Source organism: Phalangium opilio, unplaced genomic scaffold, assembly GCF_054372755.1.
Source record: "Phalangium opilio isolate 3A_F unplaced genomic scaffold, DU_Popi_V2 ptg000031l_1, whole genome shotgun sequence".
Lineage (NCBI taxonomy): Eukaryota > Metazoa > Arthropoda > Arachnida > Opiliones > Phalangiidae > Phalangium > Phalangium opilio.
The window spans coordinates 14,097,124-14,112,051 of NW_028324158.1; the positions used below are offsets into that span (position 1 = coordinate 14,097,124).

The following is a 14,928-nucleotide window of genomic DNA, read 5'->3' on the forward strand; positions in this document are numbered from 1 at the left end:
CTTAGTTATTACGTTAATGGTAAGATGACTAAAAGGATGGCTTTCCCATGAACTTGCCATCCAAATATGAAAGTTGCAAATGCACATAAAATGATTCCACGTACAAAATTTGAAGGTTGGGAACGACCTCTCCAAGCAATCCATACGGAAGGCTATTTTAAATTTAAATAATTAACAAAAACAATTAAAAATAATTAAGTCTGCTTACAATAAGGGCTATGGAAGACAATATCAGCGTCGTAATTGGTGTAATATTGGGCAAAACAGCGTGACCATATTCTTGAACTAAACCATGAGTCATTGAACTTCCCATCGTAGCAGTTTCATAGCCCAAATAATTTCCTATTTAAAAAAATTATTTTAATTATTTATACCAAATAATTTTCTTTTTTTTCAAATACTATATTAATTATTTACTAATTAATATAAGTAACGACTAATTAATATTAACCAATAATGGATAATCCCTTATCAACTGTGTTATAAACTGCCCAAAAATTGGGTGCCCAATAAGTATGAGTTAAACCACGTTTAAATGGAAATAAACTTGATAAAACTTGTTTTGTTTGACCCTGAAATTAATGAAGCTAATTAGTTTCTTTTAATCACAACGAACACAGGGTAAGATTAAAATTACCATTAGGATGAAGGGACCTAATGAAACGGTAAAAACGCAAATTTCAATAGCTGTCTTTTTAGCAAAGTTTAACGGAATAAATTTATTGGTATCTGGAAATAAGATAAGGTTAATTTAATTTTGATTTGGAGGGATTTATTTATAATTAATTAACCTTTTTTGAAACAATAAATGCTCCATAAATATGCGAAATAAGCTGGAGCGATGTATAGATAGATGTGTTTGAGATTCAATAACACAGCAAACCAGAAAACACTTTCTAAACATCGATTCTGTTTTGAAAAACAAACAATATTTTTTGATGTTTATTTATTTATTTAATTAATTATCTTTAATTTTCATGTTAATTAGATCTTACTTGCAACATTCTAACGATTGCCAAGAGTAGAATCCCACTGAGAAATCCGATATATTGAAAATGAATATTATCAACTATAAAAAGTCCGGGACTCCATAATGTTAACATTGATAAAATAATGCAAGGATCACTCCATGGATCTTGAGGTTCCTTATTTTTCTTATCTCCAAGTAAGTAATTACCATATCTGTTAATTTTAGTCATTAGAATTAATGTAGAAACATGGAATTAGTAATATAAACAAGTTCCTTACTCATAAACTGCGTAGACCAAAACCAAATCAGTGATAATGACTGACAATCTTTGGAATAAGACTGTTTTATCACTGGCATAATTGAGATTCGAGACATCTAACATGGATTTATCAAAGAATTGGGCGATTTGCGACAAACCATAAACGAACCAGGCGAATAATGGTGGAAAATCTAATGTCCATTCAGAGGTATCCTAATAATTTTATTTTAGTATTGCATTTTAATTACTTTAACGGTAACAATTTACCTCACAATACCAATTTGATATCGGTAAGCTATAAGTAATTGCGAGCCAATTTCTGTGAACTTCGAAATCAGGCGGATTGCTATTTAATTAATTTGGATTTTATAGAAATTAATTAGTTTTGCCTTGAGCGCTAAGCCTTTTTCAAAATGAATATTTTATCTTGGATTAAATACGACTACATAGTCGTATTTAATGATATTCAAGATTTTATGGTTAAAAAGTGGTTTTTACTTACTATGTGGGTACCAGTAAGCATTTGGCGCAAGATACCACCAATACTATAGTCCAAAATAAGCCCTTTCTGCCCATTTTAATTGAAATTAAATATTATTTCGATCACAATTTTAATTACGATGCATTGTACATGCGAATCAATCTTGGGAATAGCAGAGATCCAAAACCAGTTTATTAATTGCTCGGACCAGTTTTTTTTTATTCAAAATAGGGAGGTTACTGATATAAGAGTACTTTACATATAGTCTTCAAGGTTTAATCTTGTAGAGGGGAAATCATTTTTGACAATTTCAGGTTGCTAATGACTATTGTTGTGTAGTGGAGTTTATTGAATATTACGTAGGCCTATCCATCATTTTTTAACCATGAAAATTTTGTCCCCATGACATTCGTTAGTTAGGAAACAAGGCGTTAGGCCTAATCACTTATAGACTAGTTTTTAGAAGGAAAACTTGAAAGAGGTGGGGTTTAACATTTAAAAATTCAGGTGTTTTGCGTTATTGAGGGTGGATTGTACAATAGGCCTTACAATACCCAACTCTTGGTAAGAAGTTAAGGATATCGGAAAGCATCTAAAGCCCTAGCATAATGTATAAGGGTAAATTTTCAATTAAACAGATGATAACATCAAATATTTTTACAACCCGGCATCGTTCGTTTTTCGTTTTTCGCGGGAAATAGAACGAGAGCTCGCGCATGCGCATGCGCCTTTTTCTTTTTGGCGCGAAATTATTATGAGACCCCGCGCTTTTTAATTTTTACTCAATTAGCCTTATTCCTGATCAGCGCCATCTACCCATAGCGGTGACTTTGAGAACTACTGAAAGCGGCAAGCCATCAGATGTCGCTAAAATCTGGTGACGTCATTTTTGGTAAGACCCGAGAGTGCCAGTCAGTGACGTCACCAGATTTTAGCGACATCTGATTGGCTTGCCGCTTACAGTAGTTCTCAAAGTCGCCGCTATGGGTAGGTGGCGCTGATCAGGAATAAGGCTAATTTGTTTACCCTCTACCTATTGGAAAATAATAAACCCCAAAAATTGAGACAAAGAAATTATTTAAAGTTGTGAAAATGTTTATTCATTTCTTTATAATTAAAAGATGTTTTAACACTTTCTTAGTGAACAGTACAAAAGGATATATTATAAAAAGCACCCTTTATCTATAAGTAGGTCAAAAAACATAAAAGTACTCAAAAAAACACTAATTTTAAATAACATTAATTAATGACTTGAAATAAATGTTTCCAAAAATATTTTATTTAAGACTCGTAAAGTTTACTTCTGGACTTTAACTTTGTAAACTGTGTAGTTTTAGTTTCAGTTTCGTCGTTTTCATTAACAGTTAATTGATTTAGTGAATTTAGTGCCATTTTAATCCAAGAGTAAATAATTCCAAGGGCGCAATAGAAGGAGATAATCATTAGTGGTAAAAAAGGAAACCTTTGCTCTAAATTGAGCAATTTTGCACCAAAACTGTAGAATATTTGTAAGGGGATTAAACCAAGAATGAAAAGACTTTCAAGTGTGTTTAAAAATGGAAGTAATTCATTTTTAAACGAAACCCTGCTAAGAGAAATTAATTAATTCTAATTTTAATTTAATTTAAATTAACTTAATTTTTAGTTATAAATTGAATTAATTACCTGTTTTTATGCAAATTTTTCATGGTGGTAAAAATGTACACAGTATGGAACAAAATCAATAATAATTTGATTGGGGTTTCTAAAGAAGATTATTACTAATTAGTTTATTAATTAAACTAATTAGGTAATAAATAATTTACCAGCTGGTTTAAACAGCAATGGCAATAATGAAAAATGTGCAATTGGTGCCACAAATGCAAATATTTCAGCTTCTTTACTAGATTTAATGACCAGTGGTCTGAAGATTGAAATTATTCGAAAATTAATAATTATGGAAATCAATTAATTAGTACTAAATTTAATTTAATTTAATCATTACGTTAGAGGTAAGATGACTAAGAGAATGGCTTTCTCGTGAACATGCCATCCAAATATAAAGGTTGCAAATGCGCATAAAATTAATCCTCTTACAAAATTAGAAGGTTGGGAACGACCTCTCCAAACAATCCATACGGAAGGCTATTTTAAATTTAAATAATTAACATAAACAATTAAAAATAATTAAGTCTGCTTACAATAAGGGCTAAGGAAGACAATATCAGTGTCATAATTGGTGTAATTTTGGGTAAAACCTCGTGACTGTATTCTTGAACTAAACCACGTGTCATTGAACTTCCCATTGTGGCAGTTTTATAACCCAAATAATTTCCTTTTTAAAAAAAATTATATTATTTATTTATTAATTAATTAATTAGTATAATTAGGGGATAATTAATACTAACCCATAATGGATAATCCCTTATCAACTGTGTTATAAACTGCCCAAAAATTGGGTGCCCAATAAGCGTGAGTTAAACCACGTTTAAATGGAAATAAACGTGATAAAACTTGTTTTGTTTGACCCTGAAATTAATTAAAATTATTTTAATTATGATTAAGTTATCAATCATAATATTAATATTACCATTAGGATGAAGGGGCCAAATGAAATGGTAAAAACGGAAGTTACAATAACTGCCAATTTAGCAAAGTTTAAGGGAATAAATTTATTGTCATCTGGAATGAAAATGAGGTAATGTTTATTTAATTTTGATTTGAGGGAGTTAATTATAATTAATTAATTAATTAACCTTTTTTGAAACAATAGGCGCCCAATAAATATACAAAATAAGCTGGAGCAATGTATAGATAGATGTGTTTTAGATTCAATAACACAGCAAACCAAAAAGCACTTTCTAAACATCGATTCTGTTTTGAAAAACAAACCATATTTTGATGTATTTTATTTATTTAATTAATTAATTAATTATCTTTAATTTTTTTAGATCTTACTTGCAACATTCGTACGATTGACAAGAGTAGAATCCCACTGAGAAATCCGTTATATTGAAAATGAATATGATCAACAATAAAAAGTCCGGGACTCCATAATGTTAACATTGATAGAATAATGCAAGGATCAATCCATGGATCTTGAGGTTCCTTATTTTTCTTATCTCCAAGTAAGTAATTACCATATCTGTTCATTTTAGTCATTAGAATTAATGTAGAAACATGAAATTGCTATTTTAAACAAGTTCCTTACTCATAAACTGCGTAGACTAAAACCAAATCAGTGATAATGACTGACAATCTTTGGAATAAGACTGTTTTATCACTGGCATAATTAAGATTCGAGACATCTAACATGGATTTGTCAAAGAATTGCGCGATTTGCGACAAACCATATTCGAACCAGGCGAAAAACGGTGGATAATCTAATGTCCATTCAGAGGTATCCTAATAATTTTCTTTTGTATTTGATTTTAATTACTTTAACAGGAAAAATTTACCTCATAATACCAATTTGATATCGGTAAACTATAAGTTATTGCGAGCCAATTTCTGTGAACTTCGAAATCAGTCGATCTGCTATTTAATTAATTTGAATTTTATAGATTTAAATTAATTTTGACTTGAGCGGGTATCAAGTTGGAGCGCTAAGCCTTTGTCAAAATGTAGATTTCATGGTTAAAAAGTTGTTTTACTTACTATGTGGGTATCAACAAGCATTTGGCACAAGATACCACCAATACTATAGTCCAAAATAAGTCTTTCCTGCCCATTTTAATTGCAATTAATAATTATTACAACAGCAATATTAATTACGATGCATATTGCATGTGAACCCGGCTTCGGAATTTAAAAACACTTGACCCTATGACCCCGACACGTGAGAAAGTATTTGCCGTCTGCTATTTTCTCTGCGCAAGACTCGCGCCAAGTGTCGGATCTCGGATCGTCGGTGTTTGTATGTTTATTGTGTAATTGTGAATTATTAATTTCTAGTGTTAATTACATACGTATATTAACTTGATAATAATGTCGAACATCTTAATGAAAATCAAAACGTTAACGAAGAAAAAGTAAGTTTATTTTCTTGGATTTTAGACTTAAATATGTAATAATGTGAATGAAGTGGACCAAGGCTTAACCATTGCGAAATTGCTTAGAATGCTTATGCTGCGTGCATGTGTGGTGTGGTGTCACCGGGTCACTATTATTTATGTTTATTAATCTCTAATTTTAGTGCAACGTTATTTTTTGCATTAGACTTCAGTTTTTGCAATAAGATTATAATAAACTAGGCCTAATTTTGTGTTATTCTAGTTACATTTACCCAAGTTATTTCATTCAAAATTAAAAATATATTTCAATTTTCAGCCTTGATGCCAGTCAAGTTAGATGTCAAAAATGTCTTGAAATGGGACATTGGACGTATGAATGCCAAGGTAAACGTAAATACCTTCATCGTCCCACGAGAACCATAGAATTGAAGAAAAGGCTTAAGAAGAGCAAAGAGGAAGAACAGACTGCATTACTGTGAGTACAAAGTTTATCCATAAATTTGATTTAATATGTAAAGTGAAGCTTTGTAATGCTTGATCAAAAAGTTAAAATAGGCTTAGTAATTTGAGGTTAAGTTTAATTAAGTTTTATCGAAAGTGACAGTCAATTTTAGCTGTTGATAATAAGGGTATAAGGATACAAGTGTAGTTAAGTTTTGAAGGATTGAATCTACCGAAGAGGATAAAAATAAAGTTGCTCCATCTAAGAGGAGATGTAGTTTGTTAGTTTATTTATACTCCCTATCTTCAATCGCGGTCTATTTTTATCAGTGGTAGTCTTTATCATAGATTCTCTCTCTAACCAGAGAAAAGTACGGGTTCTGAAATGTTTCATTTCAATGGGTAATTAGAAGGGAAGTTAAAAAGTTAATTTACTTATTGAGAATGGCTAAAAGTCCCTTGGACTCGAGTCAGTTAACTCTAAATGAGTTTAAAGTTAATTGTGATAGTGTTGAAAAGAAAGTTAGTGAACAATTAAACCTAAATGAGCTTGAAACATATTGTCTGGGTTTTTCCAATCCAATGTGCAAGTTGTTTCATAGTAAAGAAGAGTGAGTGGAATATTTTTTGTTTGTGTTTGTGGCTTAAACGTTGCTATTTTTTAACACTAACATATGCCCTTAAAGGGAATACAACCTCATACGATTTTACTAATTTGTGCATTGCATATAAAATTCGCGTATTTGTGATTCCCTTTAGTTAATTTAAATTTTTGGTGATGCTCAGTAATTAGTTAAAATCAGTGTTGAAGGTTATATTCCCTTTAAATATTCGCGATTTTGTTTGTAGCTTAAACATTGCTATTTGTTAACACTAACAAATGCCCTTAAAGGGAATACAACCCGATACTATTTTACTAATTTATGCATTGCATAAATATCCGGGTATTTGTTATTCCCTTTAGTTAATGAAAATTTTTGGTGACGCTCAGTAAATAGTTAAAATCAGTTTTGAAGGTTATATTCCCTTTAAATATTCGCGATTTTGTAAGTGGCTTAAACGTTGCTATTTGTTAACACTAACATATGTCCTTAAAGGGAATACAACCCCATACTATTTTATTAGTTTGTGCATTGCATAAAAAATTCGCGTATTTGTGATTCCCTTTAGTTAACTTATTTAAAATTTTTGGTGATGCTCAGTAAATAGTTCTTATATAAGACATAGTTAAAATCAGTGTTGAAGGTTATATTCCCTTTAAATATTCGCGATAGTGTTTGTGGGTTAAACATTCCTATTTGTTAACTCTAACATATGCCCTTAAAGGGAATACAACCCCATACGATTTCACTAATTTGTGCATTGCATAAATATTTACGTCTTTTTGACACCCTATAGTTAGTTAAAATTTTTGGTGATGCTCAGTAATTTATAGTGCAAAAAGTGTCGGAGGTTATATTCCCTTTAAATATTCGCGATGTATTTTAAAAATATTTGCATTTTATGCAAATTTCAGGAAAAAAATGATCGCCTTAAAGAAAACCACAAGGTAAATTTAAAATAACCCTAAATTGCGCCTAAGGCCCAAAAAAAAAAACCTTAAAAAACCCCCCAAAAAATTAATATTTTAAGATCTGATGCTGAAGCTGATACAAGCAGCAGTAGCGATAGCAGTTCTGATTCGGATAGTAGTTCAGACTCGGATAGTAGTTCAGATTCAGATAGTTCTAGTTCTTCAAGTTCTGATAGTAGTTCGTCAAGTTCAGACTCGGATTCTGATGATTCGTCATCAGAATCTGATGGCGCCAGCAAAAGTAAAAAACAGAAAACAAAACGTTAATATCCCCCTAAATGTTTTTTAACCAAAAAAACTTTGTAAATAACAATAAAAAAATGTCATTTGTTTTTGTAAAAATGGTTTTATTTAATTCTTAATTAAAATAACACACACGTTGCTTATCCCAACTTTAATTTATCAAAAATGTACGAGTTATTTTTAGTTTCCGTTAACCATTTCCTGTATTTTTCATCAAAGATTAAAATGCGCTAAATAATCCCCGATTACTAAATACAGGATTTAGTTAATTTTTTTCAAGTTAAATCCCTTACGTTAAAGTAATTTACGAATTAACCGTCATAGTTGAAACGAAATAAACTCGTACATAATTGTTTTAAAGTTAAATATTTCGAGTTGAAAGACGTTTTGGTAATTTACCTAATTACCAGTTCTGGAAATTAGTTTCGTGGCTAAGACCTCATTATTGTTTACTGAGAAATTTTAGAGGAGAACGACATAAACACGTACATTCTTTTGTCAAGTTACTTATATACGAAGTTGTAAAGTTACTTGAGAAAAGTTGTTGTTAACTTTTAGCTTGTCATAAATAATATTTCATATTTCAACTATTAAATTTTCTATAAAATTATTTTCAAAACGTGTTAGACCTTAATTTGAAATGATGAGAAAATACTTCGTAATAGTATCGCGTTTTAGTATCCCTTTAAATTTCAGAACTCGTACGCAACCAACAACTATACGGAAAATCCTTGAAAATTTAAAATTTATCATGACAATACTCGTTGCAAATTTGGAAGCGTCTTTTCAACTGAAATATTTTGATTTTAAACCTGTTTATATTAATATTAATATTAATATAATTGTTATTTCCTATTTAAATACACCCTTAATTGCGAAACGGGCATTGGGCTTTGACTAAGTAGATGTCGAATATCTTTCGCGATGGCCAAGGGTTCCGTACTCGGGTCGTATCTGGCTACTGGTCGACCCCTTTGGTCAATCAAAAACTTTTCAAAATTCCAACGGATATCGTCGACTTTAATCGGCGTATAAAATAAGTTTCCTGGAGAGGCGAAATCTTCACGGGTTGTTGGGCAAGAACTCTGAAACGTTATATAAAGGGTTAATTAGCATATTTTTTTGTGTGTGTTTCGAACAATGTTAAGGTGAATTTTTCAACCAATTTTGATGTATTTAGTATTATTAGATACTTAAGAAGTTTAGGTATCATCAAGAAGTGATATCTAGTTTATTAGGGAGAAGGTATAAATTCGCGCCACATTTCCAGCTTTATCTCCAGTCCAAACGTAGGTCCGGAGTTAATCCTCGTCGCCTCTAAATTAATACGTCAGCGGGACGTGAATGACGTAAATTACGTGTTTTCCGACTGAGGAGAGGATATGAAATTGCCCGGCCTCCTTTTACGTCCCCCCTTGTATTTTAAAAGTGGGACTGGGACTATGGCGCGCGAATACTTGGGCATCTTATCCGTCTCCCTAGTAAACTAGATATCACTTCTTGGTATCATACTGTTATGGGATTCCCATGAAAATTTAGTAGCGTTATCAGATTCTATAAACTGACAAAAATAATGCAATTCCTATTTTTTTTTCTTTGCCTTTCAATGGGGAATTTAGTTGATTCAAAAACAAAATACTGCGAATAAAATTTATATGCCATAATTTTCCTGCATTGAATTGTTTAGGTAAATGTCAATAGAGTTGCAGCACTCGGTGCCAACAACCCATAGAGTGTAATACAGTACTAAACAGGTAGGTGCCATTACTCTATTGTAGCGTAAATTGTCGTCCGAGGTGATAGTCACTCAAGGTAATCGTTGTACACGTTTTATGTATAGACTACAGAGAATTATTTTTCGTGTTTACCCCCTTGTTTTTCATCAGCTTTTAATGTACAGTTTGTAACGTAGCACGTACACTGTTTTGAACATGTTTAAAAGACTCAAAAATGTACGCTACTCGGAAATACATTATCGTTTTGAACCTATCAAGTTTTTAGAGGCGCAGTTTGGTAAATGGAAAGTTGCTCTTACTTTTAAGAATGTGTATAGAGGGTGTTCCTTGTCCCCATTTACATCGAGTTTCTTGAACATGACGATATTAGGCGTAAACCCGTTTCCAGGTCGAACGTACTTGACCCCGTTCAAAATTTCGGTTCCGTTGGCCCCCGGCTCTTGCTGAAATACAAAATTTCATTTGGAATGTAGTTTAATTTAAATTAATTTAGACAATGAAACATAATTATAATTAATGTAATTAACTTGAGGTTGATTATTTATAATTTTATTTACATTTGAAAGTCTATGGAATGTGTTTATTTATTTATCCATTTGTTTATTTAAAGAAAACATTCATATTTTGTTTCAAATGTAAAAAAAAAATAATTTTGCAAAACATCCCTTAAAACATATCTTAACACAACAAATGATAAGTTGTTAATGTTGTCTTTAAAGTTTTGAAACGATATTTCAAAAGCCGATAGATTTTAGACTTTGAAATTCAATTCTGTTGGTAAATATTGAAGTTTCAACACATCTGCGAAAGAAACTTGTTAGAACTTTAATTTTTATCTATCTAAATATTTACAGTTGTGGGAAAATATTTGTTTATTTATTTAACAATATTAATATAGTTTAATTAGTAAAAAAAGCCCCGTGAACTGTTTTTATCCGCATTAAAGTGGTTTTCGTTTGTTTTCAAAAAAATTTAAAATTAGGAATGAACTCAAGAAGACGATTTGAGCGTAAAATTTTAGAAACTTTCAACCGGTATTTCAAGGTCTATAACCAAAATTTTTATCATCAGTTTTGGTGAGGAATTTTCCACAAATTAAAATCTAAAATGGATATTTTACTTTCACGGTGGTTTAATCGTGAAGAAAGTTAAAATAAGGGAAGGCCTTCGATTGAAAGTCTGAGTCACAGACAAGAATCGAAGACACGATTCCTCTTAATGTGGGCGTTTGAAGACACCTTCGATTTTTTTGACCTAATATGCTAAAACCCTTCATATTATAATGTATATACGATCGAGTGAAAGCGATATTCGATACGATTTGACGCTGTAGTCGTAGTATACTAGTAAAACCATACTGGATTGTAGACGTATATCTGATAAACTGTTTTCACTGTTGTTTTCACGCGGAAATACAGCTACAATCATATTTTTTTTTTAAAATTGAATTTATTGATTAAAGTTAATATATGAATTGAGTTTAATTTCACGGAACCCCAGTTAATAATTTATGAAGAATTTAATTTCAATAATTAACGTACGAAGAAAATGTTGTATATTCCCTAAAATATATAATTTTATCCCCCCTCTCAGCTTTAATTGCAGTGCAGTGTTGTCAGGAGCTAAGTGAAACAAGTACTGATTTGAATTAAACTGGTAGCATTTCCGCAATCATTCTCTTGGCCAGTGCACCACTTAGGCGACCTTATAAACGAACCCATTAGAAAAAACAGTCTATTGTAATTTATTTTGCTCTATTGTTTAAAATTGTCCCCTAATTTTAATAATTTAATATTTAAAGGTTAAAGAAAACGGCAAATGTCTGAAACTTTAAATAATTCGGAATTATGTAAGAATTTGTTAATTACCTTTCCAAATTGGTTGCAAGGAAATCCGAGAACTTCAAAGTTTTCGAAAGTCTCTTTTAGCGCATTTAATTGATGGTAGTGCCAAGTGAACCCTCAGTAGGTCGCGAGGTTCACTATCAACAAGACCTTTCCTTGATACTGAGTTAAATTCAGTACATTCTTGTCCATCAAGTCGGGTTGAGAGTAATTGTAAACGTTGGCCGAACTGTACCTGGAAACGAAGCAAGTCCTGCTGGCCACACGATTAGCCACGACCACGGACGTGGGCAAGACACTTGCCAGGAGAAATAAGGCTGCGAGAGCCATGTTGCTAACAGGAGCGACACGACTTGTTAGGTTGGGTTCCAGGTTCTAACTAAACGCTAACGCAAAGAGAAAGAGCGAGAGAACGCGTTTGGAGGTTTTATTTATCGCTGATTGGTGAAGGACACGCGTTTAAAATCATTGTATCTCGGTAAATATTTATGCAGTTTTCTATGGTGTAGTTTTATTGGATTTGGATTGTATTCTTTTAATTTTAAGGTGTTGTTCGATCCCGTTTGCTATATTGTTAATTTTGTGTCTTAATTGTTGTTAAGTTTAATTCATTGTGATGTAATTATTAGCGTTTGTAATTACTAATACCACCACCAACGCATAAATATCAAAGTTTGTTAAATATAATATTTTGAAGTTACGAAACGTTGGTAGTGAATTGAAAGCGTGAAAATATTATTCTCAGTAGGTGACAGAAGTTTAAAAGGACGCGTTGCATTATGTTTTACCTTACAAGTAGAATTATATGCTATGCTTGCATCTAGTATTATAACCTTCTTCCTTTTAAAATCTACTAATGAAACCTCACGACAATTCCCTTCCATTCATTCTGCCTGCAAAGACGATCGAAATGTTTTTTACCGTCACCAACAACAACAGCCCGGTGAAACTAAGAAACATTGTGTAAATGGGTATTATTAACATGTAGTTGAAACGAAGAGCAGAGGTTGAGAAAGGTTTAGACTTGGAATGATTGCGAGAGCAGTCGGTAAAACGTTTACGCCTGCGATTTCAAGGCATTGAAAATTAAATGTTTGAGATGAGTCGTGCGTTTGGACGTGATGTGGTTGCGGTTTCGAAGATGGTACTTGAATCAATAAGATTTCGCTAGGAGATTGTATTTTGGGGTGCTTGTAAGGGTTAAGTTGTAAGTGCACGCAATGATGGCCCAGGTTCCCCTTCTAAGCTGTATTTATTTATTTATTTCTCATGTTCAACTGAGTTAAAGAACCCTAAGTAGTACTGAAATTACAAGAGTTGCATACGCGCTTTATTTAGAGCGTAAATTGTCAGGGATCATTTTTATTTCGCGGTTTGAAATGATTTAATTCTTCATTACATAGCTAATAATAGCTCGGGACCACGGTAGACCTAGTGAAGTACTTGTAGATGACGCGGTACAGCGAGTAGATCCTTCCGACGAACAGCGAGTGCCTGTGCTAAGAATCAGTGCAAATTCCGAGTTGTTTAAGGTGGCCAGAGATGAATATTAAAAAAGAACCTGGGTTGAGAAATGGAAATAAGCGAAGGTTAGGCGAGAGTTTGTTACTTGTTGTTAGCGCAACGTGAGTTGAGTTAATGACGTTAATGTAGTTGAATGACAGACATTTGTCGGGTAAAATTACAATCTCATACACGTTCATAGGCAGAGAAGTAGCGACAGTCTTGGGCAATCTGGTACAGGTCCGTGGGCAGAGTAGTAGCGACTGTCCTCAGCAAGATATCACACGTCCATGGGCAGAGAAGCAGCGATAGTCTTGGTCAATCTGGTACAGGTCCATGGTTAGAGAAGCAGCGATAGTCTTGGTCAATCTGGTACAGGTCCATGGTTAGAGAAGCAGCGAGAGTCTTGGTCAATCTGGTACAGGTCCATGAGCTGAGCTGTTGCTAGTAGTTTCGGCAGTGAGAGAGACGTTGCAACAGTACCAAGTTAGGTGGAGTAAAGGGTATATATAGGAAAAGGTCCCTATTGTGAAAAAAGTGAAATATCGTTAAAAAAGAAAGGGGAAATATTCTTGGAAGTTTTTTCCCCGATGTAGGCCAAATTAGATCAAAAAACTAAAGTCATTCATTTCTCTGTGAAAGCAATTTGATTGGGTCATTTTCACCGTTAGAGGGTGCATTTCCATATTCTGACATCACGTGACGATGAATGAAAAAATTGATATCATTCATTTCGAGTTTAGTCGTTGCACGGGGAGATGCTTGGTATATATAGCTCAGCCCACTACCAATTAGTAGTCAGTCTTCGAGATGTCATCCAGGATGTTTAGCTAACCTGCGTAAACGATCAAGCGCTGAACGAGCTCACCGTTTTACCCCGTCGCATTCTTCAAGGACGCTGCTGGTACGCCAAAGTCAAGATACTTCAGCTGACCAACCCCTCCAACTACTGTTCTGGAATGCCTAAGTATCAAGATTATTTACCTGACCAACTCGATAAGTTCAAAGTACGCTTCCGCTGCGCCAAGGTCAAGATTCTTCAACTGAATGAGCCTTCCAAGTACGCTTCCGCTGCGCCAAGGTCAAGATTCTTCAACTGAATGAGCCTTCAAGTACGCTTCCGCTGCGCCAAGGTCAAGATTCTTCAACTGAATGAGCCTTCAAGTACGCTTCCGCTGCGCCAAGGTCAAGATTCTTCAACTGAATGAGCCTTCCAAGTACGCTTCCGCTGCGCCAAGGTCAAGATTCTTCAACTGAATGAGCCTTCCAAGTACGCTTCCGCTGCGCCAAGGTCAAGATTCTTCAACTGAATGAGCCTACCAAGTACACTTCCGCTGCGCCAAGGTCAAGATTCTTCAACTGAATGAGCCTACCAAGTACACTTCCGCTGCGCCAAGGTCAAGATTCTTCAACTGAATGAAACGTCTTCCGAACCCCGAAGATTGAATAGCATAGCACTTCCTCCTGCCACGAGATTTTTTCCTAACATCACTCCCTCATATCCCTTCCCTCAGATTTGAGCCACGCAATTTCAACTACCGATACGGACGTTCCCGTACTTCCTGTCGCTAAGATTCATCTCCCGAAACTAGAAAGGACAATATATCCTTTATTTATTAGTTATGTACACCATATAAAATCCATATGCTTAAACAATATAAATAAAAACCATGTTTTTAATTAATTCGTTTAAGTAAATAAAGAAATAAAATATTCATCATCTCCTTTTTATTTTGTAAGATAACACGGAAGACCGCGATGGGTGGTTTAGGGGGACGAAGGGAGGGAAGGAAGGAGAGGTCAATGATTAAATTATAAATAAATCTCACAGACATGAGATATTTATAGGCCAAAGAGCTTGTGTCTTGTTGTTATGATAATGTGTC

General features: G+C 33.4%; 4 protein-coding genes and 1 long non-coding RNA gene across 8 annotated transcripts; 2 read left to right on the top strand and 3 right to left on the bottom strand.

Annotated features, from left to right (window-relative positions):
- Positions 1 to 8: 8 nt before the first annotated feature.
- On the bottom strand, positions 9 to 1,444 carry LOC149690835 (dolichyl pyrophosphate Glc1Man9GlcNAc2 alpha-1,3-glucosyltransferase-like). The gene is made up of 7 exons (XM_089870540.1): positions 1,249 to 1,444; positions 996 to 1,182; positions 792 to 909; positions 638 to 729; positions 452 to 572; positions 209 to 342; positions 9 to 152 (listed from the first exon to the last, which is right to left on the bottom strand). Exons 1-7 carry the CDS (start codon positions 1,350 to 1,352, stop codon positions 9 to 11), a joined length of 900 nt encoding a protein of 299 aa, XP_089726666.1. The 5' UTR covers positions 1,353 to 1,444.
- A 1,340-nt stretch (positions 1,445 to 2,784) lies between these two features.
- Positions 2,785 to 5,525, bottom strand: LOC149690836 (dolichyl pyrophosphate Glc1Man9GlcNAc2 alpha-1,3-glucosyltransferase-like). The gene is made up of 12 exons (XM_089870668.1): positions 5,347 to 5,525; positions 5,148 to 5,226; positions 4,901 to 5,094; positions 4,648 to 4,834; positions 4,446 to 4,563; positions 4,280 to 4,371; positions 4,098 to 4,218; positions 3,891 to 4,024; positions 3,695 to 3,834; positions 3,516 to 3,613; positions 3,376 to 3,454; positions 2,785 to 3,298 (listed from the first exon to the last, which is right to left on the bottom strand). Exons 1-12 carry the CDS (start codon positions 5,418 to 5,420, stop codon positions 2,992 to 2,994), a joined length of 1,623 nt encoding a protein of 540 aa, XP_089726794.1. The 5' UTR covers positions 5,421 to 5,525; the 3' UTR covers positions 2,785 to 2,991.
- Positions 5,526 to 5,554: 29 nt separating this feature from the next.
- On the top strand, positions 5,555 to 8,058 carry LOC149690837 (uncharacterized). 2 transcript variants are annotated; one of them, XM_089870783.1, is made up of 4 exons: positions 5,555 to 5,720; positions 6,019 to 6,177; positions 7,660 to 7,692; positions 7,776 to 8,058. In XM_089870783.1, the coding sequence occupies exons 1-4, from the start codon at positions 5,677 to 5,679 to the stop codon at positions 7,981 to 7,983; spliced, it is 444 nt and encodes a 147-aa protein (XP_089726909.1). In that variant the 5' UTR covers positions 5,555 to 5,676; the 3' UTR covers positions 7,984 to 8,058. The 2 variants fall into 2 exon arrangements, with proteins under 2 accessions (XP_089726909.1, XP_089726910.1); XM_089870784.1 differs by lacking the exons at positions 5,555 to 5,720; positions 6,019 to 6,177 and adding an exon at positions 6,184 to 6,754.
- On the bottom strand, positions 8,043 to 11,869 carry LOC149690838 (glutathione peroxidase-like). Its single transcript, XM_089870760.1, has 3 exons — positions 11,564 to 11,869; positions 9,995 to 10,138; positions 8,043 to 9,044 (listed from the first exon to the last, which is right to left on the bottom strand). The coding sequence occupies exons 1-3, from the start codon at positions 11,867 to 11,869 to the stop codon at positions 8,805 to 8,807; spliced, it is 690 nt and encodes a 229-aa protein (XP_089726886.1). The 3' UTR covers positions 8,043 to 8,804.
- On the top strand, positions 10,581 to 14,795 carry LOC149690839 (uncharacterized). 3 transcript variants are annotated; one of them, XR_016383816.1, is made up of 4 exons: positions 10,581 to 10,771; positions 11,289 to 12,017; positions 12,528 to 13,128; positions 13,245 to 14,795. It is a non-coding gene; the product is annotated as an uncharacterized LOC149690839 (long non-coding RNA). The 3 variants fall into 3 exon arrangements; XR_016383815.1 differs by having other exon boundaries at positions 10,584 to 11,434; positions 11,497 to 12,017; positions 13,245 to 14,794; XR_016383817.1 differs by lacking the exons at positions 10,581 to 10,771; positions 11,289 to 12,017 and adding an exon at positions 12,464 to 12,482 and having other exon boundaries at positions 13,245 to 14,792.
- Positions 14,796 to 14,928: the final 133 nt, after the last annotated feature.

Coding starts and splice junctions, on each gene's coding strand:
- LOC149690836 (XM_089870668.1), bottom strand. CDS start 5,420: ATGGGCAGGAAAGACTTATTTTGGACTATAGTATTGGTGGTATCTTGT. Junction 4,835..4,900: donor TTAGTCTACGCAGTTTATGA/GTAAGGAACTTG, acceptor TAAAATGAACAG/ATATGGTAATTACTTACTTG. Junction 3,614..3,694: donor TTAGTCATCTTACCTCTAAC/GTAATGATTAAA, acceptor TTCAATCTTCAG/ACCACTGGTCATTAAATCTA.
- LOC149690837 (XM_089870783.1), top strand. CDS start 5,677: ATGTCGAACATCTTAATGAAAATCAAAACGTTAACGAAGAAAAA. Junction 5,721..6,018: donor AAAACGTTAACGAAGAAAAA/GTAAGTTTATTT, acceptor TTCAATTTTCAG/CCTTGATGCCAGTCAAGTTA. Junction 7,693..7,775: donor GCCTTAAAGAAAACCACAAG/GTAAATTTAAAA, acceptor TAATATTTTAAG/ATCTGATGCTGAAGCTGATA.
- LOC149690835 (XM_089870540.1), bottom strand. CDS start 1,352: ATGTTAGATGTCTCGAATCTCAATTATGCCAGTGATAAAACAGTCTTA. Junction 1,183..1,248: donor TTGGTCTACGCAGTTTATGA/GTAAGGAACTTG, acceptor TAAAATTAACAG/ATATGGTAATTACTTACTTG. Junction 153..208: donor TGTCTTCCATAGCCCTTATT/GTAAGCAGACTT, acceptor AATTTAAAATAG/CCTTCCGTATGGATTGCTTG.